The 13,524-nt window shown below is 34.9% G+C and overlaps 1 protein-coding gene across 1 annotated transcript in view; it reads left to right on the plus strand.

Annotated features, from left to right (window-relative positions):
- Positions 1–945: 945 nt before the first annotated feature.
- The window catches only part of LOC134848579 (uncharacterized), a 74,208-nt gene continuing 61,629 nt past the window's right edge, over positions 946–13,524 (plus strand). The window contains exons 1-3 of the mRNA XM_063866093.1: positions 946–1,048; positions 6,666–6,778; positions 8,454–8,561. Of these exons, the coding sequence (XP_063722163.1) occupies positions 6,689–6,778; positions 8,454–8,561 (198 nt within the window). The 5' untranslated portion in view covers positions 946–1,048; positions 6,666–6,688. The remainder of the gene's footprint in view (positions 1,049–6,665; positions 6,779–8,453; positions 8,562–13,524) is intronic.

A 13,524-nucleotide genomic window follows, 5' to 3' on the forward strand; every position in this document is an offset into this window, starting at 1 on the left:
CCACACCCGAACGAGAACTGCACCTCTTTTAACAACCCCCTTGCCTCAATTTACTGCACTCCCAGGTAGTAAAGTTCAACTGATGTTTTACTATTTTCTACCCCCTCGGGGCTAAGTATAGGGGAAGATAAACTGGAGAAGATGACAAAAAAGGTGGGGTTGAGTAACCCCCCCCCCCCTTCAACCATTAAATAAACCCACTGCCTGTTTCAGCCATCAAACAACCCCAACACCCGTTTAACTCCTCTAACGCCCCTCCCCCGAACCCCATCCCCTTGAACGTTAGTGGCAGGTTGGTCTGTCGGCGAAGAATGGCGATTGTGGCTAAAAAAACAATATGAAGAAATTTTAAACTGCATTACGCACAAATATCACTAAACAAGAGGTCAATTGACTAAGGAAAAGTTCGGAAGTTTCACAAAAAACCTCTTAATCAAAATTTTTTTTCAACATAAAAATTATAACGAAAATAATATACTTTTAATGGATTTGAAATGATGATTTTGCAACTTTGCTGATACCGAAAAAAACCACAATTTTGTCCGTTAGAATACATGGGAGCTGGGTGCGGGAAAAAAACTTGAAAAAGAAGCAATTGTTATCATCTTAAGAAACCAACTGGAAAAAAATCCTCATCTTGAAGCTTGAACTTAAAAACTTTTGATATTGAAAAACCACAAAATTCTTTTCAAAGAGCTAAATTCAAAAAAGTTTGACTATTTTATTGCTATTTAAAAAAAACTGCTTAAAAACCGGTGGTTATATACAGAAAGTCTTAGGTGTGTAAAGTTAGTATTGCGTTGCTTTGATGCGGAAAAAAAGTGTGTTTCGCAAATATCAAAGCATATAACCAAAGCTGATACAATGTGATTAAGTTTTTTTCTCATTCGAAGATTTCAATTCTAGCATGACTGCTGGCTATCAATTAGCAGCAGAAAAAATATTGATTAAGTTATCTGCGGAAGTTCATCTACAGTTCTAATTAAAAATAGAATTTTTAGAAAACTAAATATTTTAGTGCGGCGTGAATCTCGGCCGCGTGAGTTTTGTTAGTATTTTTTTATTCGGAACTCATTCATTCGGTGTGAAAAATTCACAAATTTTGGCAGCAACACGAAATTCGTTTCGTGTGCACTGCTTCACTCTTATTTTCTTTTGGTATCAATAACTGAATCAGGATAGACCATGCATTCTAATGAATATATCAGTTTATATTATCGATTTATCAGATAATTTAGCCTACAATTTGTTCTGATTTTAGTACTTAATAATTGACAAACAAACCGAAATTGTTTCAGCAAAATGGCCATTTTCGAAACCATAAGTCGTCAACAGTTGTGCAACAGGTTTAGAGTGATCTTTATAGTGCTTGTTTCTTTCTCATTGGTTGTAAGGTTTTCAATACTAGCTCCCAATTTTGAAATTTAAGCCTCACACACTTTGTTTAAGTGCAGACATATTTTCTCCCCTTTTTCAAGTAAACGCAAGGGGCGGGGAAAATGCTTTAAAGTCACTTGAAGTGTTCGAATGGTGTGGGTATTTTCTAATACAACAACTCTTGATTTTTTTTAAAATCAAAGATTGTTAATCGGCCAGTTTTTTGCATGTGTCATGAGGCGACCTTCGGTACCTCGCTCACAACTTGTCCTTTAGCTGCAGATTTATTATAATTGCTTATTCAATGTCACAGATATGGCCTATACCGAGTGCCACGCTGTGCGTGGTCACTCTGTTGTTTTGTTACATCGTTTGTTAGATGTCTATTTATCTCTTCCTCAAACTCTATATTCTCTTGGTCAAAGTTTAACTAGTAAATACCAAATTGGAACTAAGTATCTAAAACTAACTTTTGCAACTAACTAAACAACTAATCTATCAATTTACTTCTACTGAACAACTATGTTTTGACTCGTTATTTTTCGGCAAATGTCATGGCGCAGCCAGCAGTTTCTGTGAATGAAGACAGGACTGACCTGTTAGGTATTCCACCCTTTTGGGCGAAGCCATCTGTTAATCCGATATTCCTTTTGGGAATCTTGGATAGGTCAATTCTTCCTAGCAGTGGGTCTAAAAGATAATATCAACCCTCAAGACCTTTTAGTAGAAACTACAGAAATCATCGATGATCCCCCCAAAACCAGAGGCAGTTGGTCCTGGAGAAGACGCTGGGGAGGCGAATGCTCGAGTCATCCGAGATCAAGCTGCAGTTCGTAGAGTAACTGAATTAAATGTTGAGCACCGAAGAAAAGGTCCTAGAATCACCCAAAACTGGTTTTATCACGAAGCTGAGGCTCGTTTGAAGTCACGCTCGTTCTTCGCATTAGGAAACGAAGGAAAGAGAAGTTTTGCAGACTCCTTTCCCCACACGGATATTAGCGTTACTCCTTTTCGAGGCTTTTATAATGGCTGTGAGACGCTGTTCAAGGTGGAACGAGACTATACTGTCGAACATACTAAGCTTTATAACACTGTATTAATGCTGGACAATGAATGATACTTTCTCTTCATTCTATGCTCGACATAGCGCTCAGATTGCCACGTGTAATTGGCCCAACGCTCAAGAAACGGAAACTCTGAAAGATCGTTTTATTGGACGAATTCGTGACGTTGATGTCCAGCAACAACTAATTAAGGCAAAGACGGATTAGGATAATACCTTTAAGCTCGCACTGGGGTGTGAAAAAACGGCTAGTACGTCCGCTCAGTTCCAAAAACTACTTCCACACAATCAGTTTTCCAATACTTTAAAATTTAAACAAGAATCCACTTTCTCAATTCAGTCGTCTCGAGGAAAACTTAAATATCCTCAAAATCAAACCAATCGACAAAACACGCAAAGCAACCAAGGGAACAAATCGTGCTACTTCTGTGGTAATCCTTTTAGTCCGGATCACAGAAAATCTTGCCCAGCTCGCGAAGTTGCGTGTAATCATTGCACGAAACGTGGTCACTTTGCTAAGAGTTGTAATTCATCAAAACGACGAGTGAATTTGGTTCACAAAAACGAGGAGGCGTCGGGTCCTTCGATCGACTGTAATTTTATAGACGTTGAGTACGATAGCGAATCAGAGTATGGTATTCTGCAGTTAGAAAGTATCGAGCTTCTCAAGTCAAACAGAGGGAAACCTAGAAGCCTTAGTATTCAGTTACGTTCAGGTCATAGCTTCTTTTACTCAACCGTTGACACGGGAAGTTCGGTTTCGTTCCTCAAAAAACGCAATTGTGACTTTTTACTACAACGTAACCCGTCTATCGAATTCCGTGACAACACACGATACCCTATAGATACTTTGTAAGTTGATTACAATAAGAAACCAATTCGTCTTCTCGGGTCAATTCGCATTCCGATCTCTTCTAGGGTCTGGAAAGTGGAGGAGGCTCTTTTCCTCGTCTCTGAAAATAGAACTCGAAACCTTTTGGGTGTGGGCTTGCAAGATCAACTAGGTTTGGTAACTACTCAATTGAGCGCGGAGTCTGTTTATCTGCGCGGGGATAAACCTCAGGACCCGATATCCGAATATTGGGGTTCGTTCTTTGCCAGTAAATATGCACACTTTTTTAGTCGATTAGGCAGATCCAAGAATCAAAAAGTATATACAAACTTTAAATTCCCTCTTGTACCGCGTCAAGTTAAAGGACGTAAAGTTCCTATTCATATCCAGGATAGAGTTGCTAATGAGATCAGGCTGTTAGTAGAACAAGGTCATATCGAAAAACTGGATAAATGTACGACCGATTTTTCATAGCGCCCATCGTGTTGACAGCAAAAAATGATGGCTCAATCAAACTTGCTCTTAATGTCAAACCGATAAATGCCCAGATCTGGAAAAAACAAGTTTCAGATGCCAAACATTCATGAACTCATCAATTCAGTGGCTCAGATCATCACTAAGGATGTACCTGGCAAGGTTTGGTTCACATCATTGGACTTGAAGTACGCTTTCAGTCAGTTTTTGTTATCTTTTTTTACCAGTAGTCATTGCAACTTCAACAGCTGGTGCGGGGATGCTACGGGAACGTACAGATTCAAAACTGGGTTTTACGGCTTAACAGATATGCCAAATGAGTTCCAGAAGGCAATGGACTGTACTTTACAAGGACTAGAGAGTGCCATTCGTTACTTGGACGATATTTTAGTAGTGACGAAAGCGCATATTCAAGAACATAACGCACTGGTAGAGAAGGCGATGCGGAGACTCGATGCGGAAGGCTGGGCACTGAAACTTAGTAAGTGTGAATTTTCCTTTAACCAATTAAGTTGGTTAGGATATGACAATAATGAGGACGGTAATCTCCTAAATTTTCAAAAATAGATGCGATCTAATCACAAAAACCTCCAAGAACTTTGAAACAGCTCCGTTCATTTTTGGGAACGTTAAATCATTTACAACGGTTTATACCTAATTTGCACACTCATAAAGTTCAATTTCGGCAATCTTTAAAAGCATGTAACAAACAGTCGTTTCTGTGGGGAGAGGAACGAGATGGTGCCTTCAAAAGTATAATCAATCTGGTAGCTAAAATTCCTAGTTTGTTTCAGAACGATTCTTCAAAAAACTCACGGGTAAAATGTGATGCTAATCATAACGGGCTAGCTTGCCTTGAACAGAAAATCGAACCGGGAGCTTGGGGGCCAACTGCGTTTGCTTCGCGTTTTCTTAATAATGCAGAGGCGAAGTAAAGTACAAATGAATTGGAATTGTTTGGGCTTGTGAACCTTTTCGTACTTATTTCTTGGGTAATCGTTTTCAAGTGTTGACAGATCACAAAGCCATTATTTTGGCATTGAATGAAAATTATAATAACAAGTCGTACCAATCTCGTCTTTCTCGATGGGCAGATCGTTTATTACTCTTTGATTTCGAGGTCATCATGTCCCTGGGGTCACCTTGGGTATTGTGGATTATTTATCTCGCTACCCTACATTTTCTGCTCCTGCTCCCTCTAATTACAATGAACTTTTTGTCGTTAAGTCCATTGAGCCTTTTAAAAAGGCCTTAACATTCATCATTTCATATAGCTCTCATAATTCGAGTGATGGGTTTTGTCATCCTTCACAAGAGGGCGTTAATCTTTCACCACGGCATTCCTTCTTGCCGTCATCCAAGCATTCTCCGGTAGGGGGCGACAGAAAATTACCTCGGTCTGTTAACCAATCAAATCACGTTATGCAAATATGTCCTTCAAGTTTCTCACCGATAGAGGGCGTCAAGTTAAGCTCAAAGAATGTTAGCCAATCAGAAACGAGTATGCTAATTAAAAATCATAGACCGGTTTCTCTCACTTGAGATCATTGTTTTCGACCTAAATCTTTCCGAAACAGTCATACATCTTTTCTCTCTAATTCAACATTTTCTTCTCATCTATTAAAACCTTACCATCAAAAATGAATCTACCGGAGCCGAATCTACCACCTAATACTACTCAAATACTAACTAAAAACGATCTAAATTCTACTTTAACTCACCCTATCGACTCTCAGACAATACTCAACTCAACGGCGGAACAAACTGGCCTCCTCACATTTGTGGAAAACTTTCCATTGAGCTCGCCAAACTTCAGACGACCAAGCCCGCGTCCTCCGATGAGATCTCGACAGTTGGGTCGAAGTTCTCGCATGGATCAAATCCGACAACATAATCGAATCCGTGAACGAGCAACCAAAACTCGTTTTGTTCCCGCGAGGACTGTTCAGCTGTTGGAGGCTATGAGACGGTGCCGTTTAACTAGACCTCAGAAGGTCAACACAGCCGCCAAAATCGGGGTTTTTGCTGCTAATGGCGGCAAGCCGATCCTTTCGAAATCCAAGAAGGACATTGTGTGACTGCCTGGCCTTTTTGATGCTGACCTTTTAGCTGAATTCACTGAGGAGGACCACTTTCTGAGCCCTATGAAGCCTGCTATTGTCAATAAAGATGTCACTACCTTCAAAAAAGCTCGGGGCTTATTTGGCTCATTTCTGGCCCAAGGCAGCGGTGGTCAACAACTGCGTGATCATTGACAACAAGTTGGCAATCCCCGAACCTCTCAGACAAGCTGTCCTTGCTCGCCTTTATCGCTCTCACCCAGGACAGGAGGCTATGATGTCAGCCTCCGAATACATCAATTTTGATTCGTATGAGAGATGTTCTTTGTAGTCAATCAGTTCAGAGCAGAAAAATCGGATCAAATTTTTTTCAATCCAATTAATCAAAAATCAGAGCAAAATCATTACATGAAAAGAACATTTTTCTTCCTGTGTATTCAGCAGTAAACATTATTTTTGAATTGAAGTTTGAAGGTTTATCTTGATTATTTGACTTTTGGCGGATATTGGCGGATAGATTGAAATGAAAACAATTTAAAAAAACTATGTTAAAAAAGCGTATTACGAACTTAAGAAAAACAATATGCGTATAGACATTCGTGCGTGTTTGCTTACTATACTTATAAACATGTATTTCTGTATTGTATTTGATGTTTTTAGGGAACCATTTTCTTGATTTAAATAAAATCTGATACAAAAAAATAGCATGTTGTTCTCACGAGTGTTTGAGTTCTTTGTCTCCAATTTTTCTTGTTTAAGTATTTCTGCAAAAAGAACAACTTCAATTCATTTGGAAACTCTAGAAGCTAGAAAAGTATAGCACATTTTTTGCATATATTGGTTCTCCTCAAATTCTTAGCGAGCTGAAGAAACAAATTGGTGATGGAAGAAAACGCAAACGATGAATGTCAGTTTGGAAATCACTGGATTTTAGAATTAGAAGGAGCATACACGTGGATGCAAGCCTATTTTGTAAGTACAAAATGTGTTTTTCATCTCACTTTTTAATGTCGTTGATTGTTGATTTTTCTCGTGCAAGTTTTGCTTTTTTAGTTGCTATTGAGCTGATTGCCATAAATAATGAAATTTTATCTGAGAGAAGGTCTAGAAAAAAATTGTAGTAAGAACACACGTTTATCCCACACGCAACACCTGAACCTAAATAGAAAGAGCTAATGTCGCTAAATGGAACCAGTGAACGGTATAATAGGCTTGTCTAAAGAACACTACTCTTGTCTAAGACATTAACTACGAACTAGTTGCAATAGACCTTATTCGACTCCTCTTATCCCTTTTAAAAAACTTGGGAGTCCAGTTCCAAATGGTGCGCTCGGTGTTTTCCCCGTACGACATGGTGCCGACACCATGATTCAAACCTGTGGGTTAAAATCGCCTCTGCAAAATCGCCTCTGATGGGACGGATTAATTTTTCAAAAATAATTCTACGATTTGACAGTTATGAGAGCCGAGTACCGGAAAACAAACAATATCTGATTTAAAAACTGCAAAAAAATGTTTCCTTTTAAAATGACATTTGGGAGCTGATAAATGGAAAGAAATCCGCACATGAATTGGCGCTAAAAACCGTATTGATTAACGAAATAATAAAAACTTGGCAATCCCAAAGAACAAATGTAAATTTGCTTGCAACGAAAAAGCAGTTAGGCTAGATTTTAACTTTAATGCAGAAGCGACAAGTTAAAAATATAGAGAAGTTTGAAGAATAAACAACGATTACGTCTCAAATGGCATAATTCCCAAATGGCATAAAAATGAAAAATTTCCCAAATGGCATAAATTTCATGCAACAGTTGGTTTGGAAAAATCGAGAACAATTTTTTTGTGAACAATGTGAGAAAATTAGTCAAATTGTCAATTCAAATGTTGATTGACATTTTATCGTAAAAAACTTGTAGAACTTTTTATCAAAAGCAAGAAGCATAAGCTTGCGATTATCAATAAGCTGCTTGTGGTCAATTTTTTTCGACAAATATGTTGCTTAAATTTGTTTGGAGTAATTAACTCCAAATCGTGCTCACATGTTTTCGTTCCTGACAAAATGTTAGAATTAGAAATTGATAGAAAACGTTTAAATTACAATGAAAATTTGAAATTTATGCCATTTGGGAAAAATTTCCATTTTTATGCCATTTGGGAATTATGCCATTTGGGAAGTTACCATAAACAACACATGAACGAATTCATATTATCAACTATCAAACATTAAAAAGAACAAAGGGAGCGTCCATTTTGCGTAATCCGCTTATAATTTAAAAAATACACAGTTTGGCCACGTAAAAGTTTTAAGCAAAAAAAAACACTCTTGATTTCAAATTTTCTCCAACAACAAAATTTTGGTTCCAGTAAACAATCCCCCAAACACGTTTAGGGGGGAGGATGTTAACTCGGTTCTGAGTTCGAACTTTCCGCCAATCGGAACAGAGCGTTTCACACGCAGCGCTTAGCAAGTTTAATTTATTTTCAACGCTGGGTCGGAGTATCTCAAATTGGTCTATTAATGGGGGGGGGAGAGGGAGGGTTGAATGTTCACTTGATCTAAATTTTCAACCGAGTTCAAAATGTTACAGCTTAAACAGGTTTTTTCAGACATACTAATGCAATCATTCATTGATTATTTTGCTTTTAGTACTACTATATCGCGCCTGAAGATTACTTGAGCCGACAAGATATTGTAATGAAACCGAACGAGATCATCTTACCGTTTGCTGTCAAATTTGCTGGTGAAGTTGCTCAGGTAAATCATGGCTTAAATTGTTTAATCTAACGCGATTCATTCGAGCAATGTTAGAGAAATTTATTCTCATTTCAAATACTTTGAAAGCTATTTTTTCCCAAAAATAGAAAATTACCTAACAAAAACTTCTTTTTAGTTATGTCAAACAAGTTTTTAATGACTTAAAAGCTAATTTTACCCAAAAATAGAAAATTATCTAACAAAATTTTTTTTAGTGATGTCAAACAAGTTTTTAATGACTCTGAAACATTTGCACCAAAAATTATATCAACATTACCCAATCGTTGTGATGATTATCTCATTTCAATTCCAATTCGACTTTTTTTTACAGGATATTGCTCATCTATTTGAAAGTTCTTAAACAATGGGACAAAAAATTCACAGAAAATTATAAAAAACAGTGTTTTGTTGTTTTTCGTTTTACCCCTTCAAAAAAGCTGTTAAATTAATTTTTATCTTTTGCACCAAAAATCAGATCAACATCACAAAAGGATGCATTGTGATGAATATATTATTTTAACTTCCGGTAAACTTTTTTTTACAGGATATTGCTGATCTAATTAAAAGTAATGAAACAATGGGAAAAAATGCGCACGCATTTAATAATTCCAGTGTTTTAATGTTTTGTTTTTTACCTCGTTTTGATATTTAAACTACTATATCACAATGAGGCTCTTTTTCACGGCGCCTGTAATTTTACAAGCAGTTAACTAAACCAAAATCAAGGATAAAAACTTTTTAACTGGGGAGGTGAAAACCTATATTGGGTTTTTTTAAACAATTAATTTTCAGCTTTTAGTTTTTCAACGGAATCCACTCGCGGAATCCACTAGTGGAAACTTGCGGAATCCACCTACAATAGGCGGAATCCCCTTACATTTGCGGATTCCGCTTAAAAATTTTGTGGACTCAGTTTAACTTTGAGCAACTAAGCAAATGTGGCGATAAAACGTTTCTTAAAGTTATTTGTACCCGTATTCCAAGGAAAATTTTTAAGTGTAGTCCGCAGTTGGGCCTCGTAATAATTGAAAAAGATTTGAAAACATATTCATAACTTTTTCCAATTCTTAATAGATTTCAGCTTTGTCGCAGTCTTTTTTAATTTCAAATTAGACCAAAACGTGGTTGTTCTCACTTTTTTTCCTTTTTATGATAATTTTTATGTCGCTCAAATCAAAATCTAAAACGTTCGAAATGGTTTTAAAAAGGATCACGTGGTCCATTCTAAAGATTTTTTGAGGGCATTGACTTTGCGTGGAAAAAATTTGTCAAAAAAACGAACTATTACACACCCAAAAACAAAAGTGCTTCATATTTTTAGTGGTCAGAGCAATGAAAAATAAAAGTTTCAAATATTCATGTTTAATGTCTTAAAGCAGTTGACAATATGAAATGAAAAGCAAGATAAACAGTGTCTGACAACTCAGTAGAGTCGTTTCACATGATCCCTACCTCCTAACATATGCAGGTCACCTATACATTTTTCACGAAACTTTGTTCTCGCAATCTTCTTGTCTTTTCTGTTCATTTGAATTTGCAGGTAGATTGCCCGGAATGACTTCAACACAAATAAAATGCTAGTCACAGACAGAGCGCATGACTAGCAATTTTCAACAAAAGTGTTTTCTTCTACTTGAACAAAAACTTGTATAGATTTTTTTTCTAAATTATTTTTGGAGAAAAAAAAACTGAAAAATGGTTATTGTGTGACAAGCATTTGAAAAACTTTATAAATGGGTACAATTTCTAGTTTTTTTTTTGTAATCACACAAATATTTCAAGGCAAGAACAAACTAATTTAAAAAAAAACGATTTAAACGTAGTCCAGGCACTGATACCCTAGTGTATTGTTTTTTTTTTCTAACTTATTTTTGGAGAGAAAAAAACAGAAAAATGATCATCGTACATTTTTTAAAAAAAAATTGTGTGACTAGCATTTGAAAAAAAACTTTTATTGCAAATTTAGACTATGAATAATTAGACTTTTAATTGTTTTTAGACTATGAAAGTTATCGGAGAAAAGAAAATATAATAAGTTATAAGGTCCAATTTTTTGAGAAAAACACATTTTGGTATTAGTCTAATTCAATGTACCTTACCCATGCAAAAAACTGACACAAAGGTTAGCTTAAAAAATAAGCAGCACCAAATCAGAGTTAAATTTTGTTTGGTGTAAAAACCAAAATCAACAACGAATCGCAGATTAAATAAATAATACTTATAATAACTAATAAGGCTATACTATAAAAAAAAGAATTTAGAATTTCACAAGATTTTATATTTTGTTTTTCAAACCAAAGACGCAATCACAAATGAATGAATCGAATAACCACCATCCCAATTTAAGATTAGGAGAAATCGGATCTACTTAGCAACCTCTCCCCCATATGGTATCTACCAAAGAATATCCGCAGATATAACTAATTACGTTAATTTAGCATTGAGCTTAATATTGAGAACTCTAAAAACAAGTTGGGCAGGAAAACATTTTAGGAATTTTAGGATGCAAAGCTCAGAATGAACTAAAAACACTGTATAAACTATCAACAGCAAAATTACAAGAAGCTAAAATAGTATGAAATGATAAAAAAAAAAAAAAATCATACTGAGTTAAGGACTCAAGTATACCAGTTAACGCGTAAGATTATAAATTTGTTCCGTAAAAGCTGCGAACTAAATTTCATGTTTTACTGATGCCATACTATCTATAACTGAAAGCGATCAGCCGGCAGCCACATTATTTATTCAAAGAAACCCAAGAAAATGACCGCAAATTTGGAGGAGTATCCATACCGTTCTTCAAAACAGTACAATTTTTTCCAGCCCAAAGACAGCCCAGACTCAAAAAGTAGTATAGGCTAGCCTAAAACACAATTTTCAAGTAGCAACAACTCAAGTAATTTTTTGAAAGAACTTGTTATTTATTGCAACAAAAATTGATAAAAATTCACCAGAGAAAGAAAATAATGAATCTTCAAGATTTTGTAACAACTCTGACTAAAACTGATAAAAGCTTATTATAGTCATTTTTGATCAACTATGATCTTTCGCTTTGAAAAAAATTTGAGGTCATTTAAGAAACAAGCTCTAGCCGATTATGAGCGATTATTGATACACCTTTTATGATACAACTAAAATCGATTACAATCGATTATGATTGTCAGACGTTTTAATTTAATTGTTGTTCACAAAATTTTTATTTCAATCGATTTTAATTTTTTTTGTTGCTTTTTTTCGTTGGGACCTTGAATCTGAGTAGTTTATAGCTTAAGTTTTTCAGAGACGTTGATTAATGTGAAAAATGTTAAAATAATTTCTGCAATTATTCTGCTAAATCAGACTTGGTTCATCATGCTCCTTCATTTTTTAAACTATGAAACTAGCAGAAAATTGTTTTAATTTTTTGATTTATTCGGAAGAAATTGTTCTAGCTACCGCGGGAAACTTTCAATTAATTTTAAAGTATCCCAAAATTTTAATGAATTCTCAAAATTTTCTTATAAAACCTTTGTCTTAGGATCTTAATTTGTAAGATGAACCACAGTGGAACAAAACATCTCACAATTGGAGATTTCTTTTGATTTCTTTTGTTTCAGAAAAAAATAACCCATAGGTGAATTAAAACACTTTCACTTTTTTGTGTGACAAAGTTTTGGCAGATTAAAAAATTCTGATTGATTGAAAAAGTTTACTTGTGAGGAATATAATAGTTTATATTGCATTATAGTAGATAAAATTCTCTTGGAAATTAATTCGATTGAAATCAGTTGCAAGTCTTTTCAACAGGTAATTTGATCTTTAAAATCAATTACAATATTATTTAAAACAAATCAATAGAATAGACTGTTTTAAACGAATTTTTAAGACTAATCTTAAATGCCGGTAGGTCTTATACCACAATGATTGTCGCTCGTTGTCAACAAAGTGATTTAATGTTAAGAAATATAGCTAAAAAAACCAAAATCGAGGAAACATTATCGATATTAGGCAACCATGATTGGAATATGCTAAAAAAATGCAGCATTATCAACAAATTCTCTCAAAAATTTTAGAAAATTGTCTAGAGACAAATCAAACCAATGAAAAAATGAAATTGATGAACAAAAGTATGGTCCGATTTTCGAAATTGAACATGGTGCAATCAACCATGTTCAATTTAAAAAGTTTAAAAAAACATTTAATCAAACAATTCGCATATTTAACCAATTAATGGGTGAATGGTAAAAAAAAACTCTTGTTAAGATACCGGCGCCAAAATAAGTATAAAAATTTTGCAGAGAATCAAGGCTTTGAAACAAGCAAATGCTTAAATGCTTGAATAAAACCACAAAGTTTACATACTAACCTAACCATACATAAAAAACTGCTCATACTACACCCCAGAAATCAGTCAAAAACTTGTTAAAATTTGTTAAGGACTGGCTCTAGGTTAATTTTTGTATGATTGATTAACGGATTGAATTAAAAAGACTAACCCAAACAAATTCAAGTACTCACCATTTTTTTTCACTGGGTAAGCTATACATTTACTGTCTTTTACACCAATGTAAAATCAAAAATTATTTTACAAATCTTTTCAGGGAAAATTTTAGATGACCAACATAAACTTTATAAAACTGAAACACCAAAAATTCTTACAAAAATTATTTGATTTCATTATTTGTCGTTTAATTATCGTACACAGCTAATGATGAGTAAAGCACAATTTAATTCAAACAACACTTATGAAACACAATATGGTCATACGTGGGAACTCAAGTTATAAAAATTGTAATTTTGAAAAGCATTCAACCCCAAACAATCGATTTCAATGTGTTTGTTCTAACATTGTTGCGAGAACAAAAAAAAACGAATAAAAAACCGTCTTCTTGGACCTGTTGACAAAATAGTTTATATTATATCAACTATTTTATATCAACAAAAGAGTAAAAAAAGTTATAAAAAGTAACTAACAGCAACATTT

Source organism: Symsagittifera roscoffensis, chromosome 6 (assembly GCF_963678635.1).
Source record: "Symsagittifera roscoffensis chromosome 6, txSymRosc1.1, whole genome shotgun sequence".
Lineage (NCBI taxonomy): Eukaryota > Metazoa > Xenacoelomorpha > Acoela > Convolutidae > Symsagittifera > Symsagittifera roscoffensis.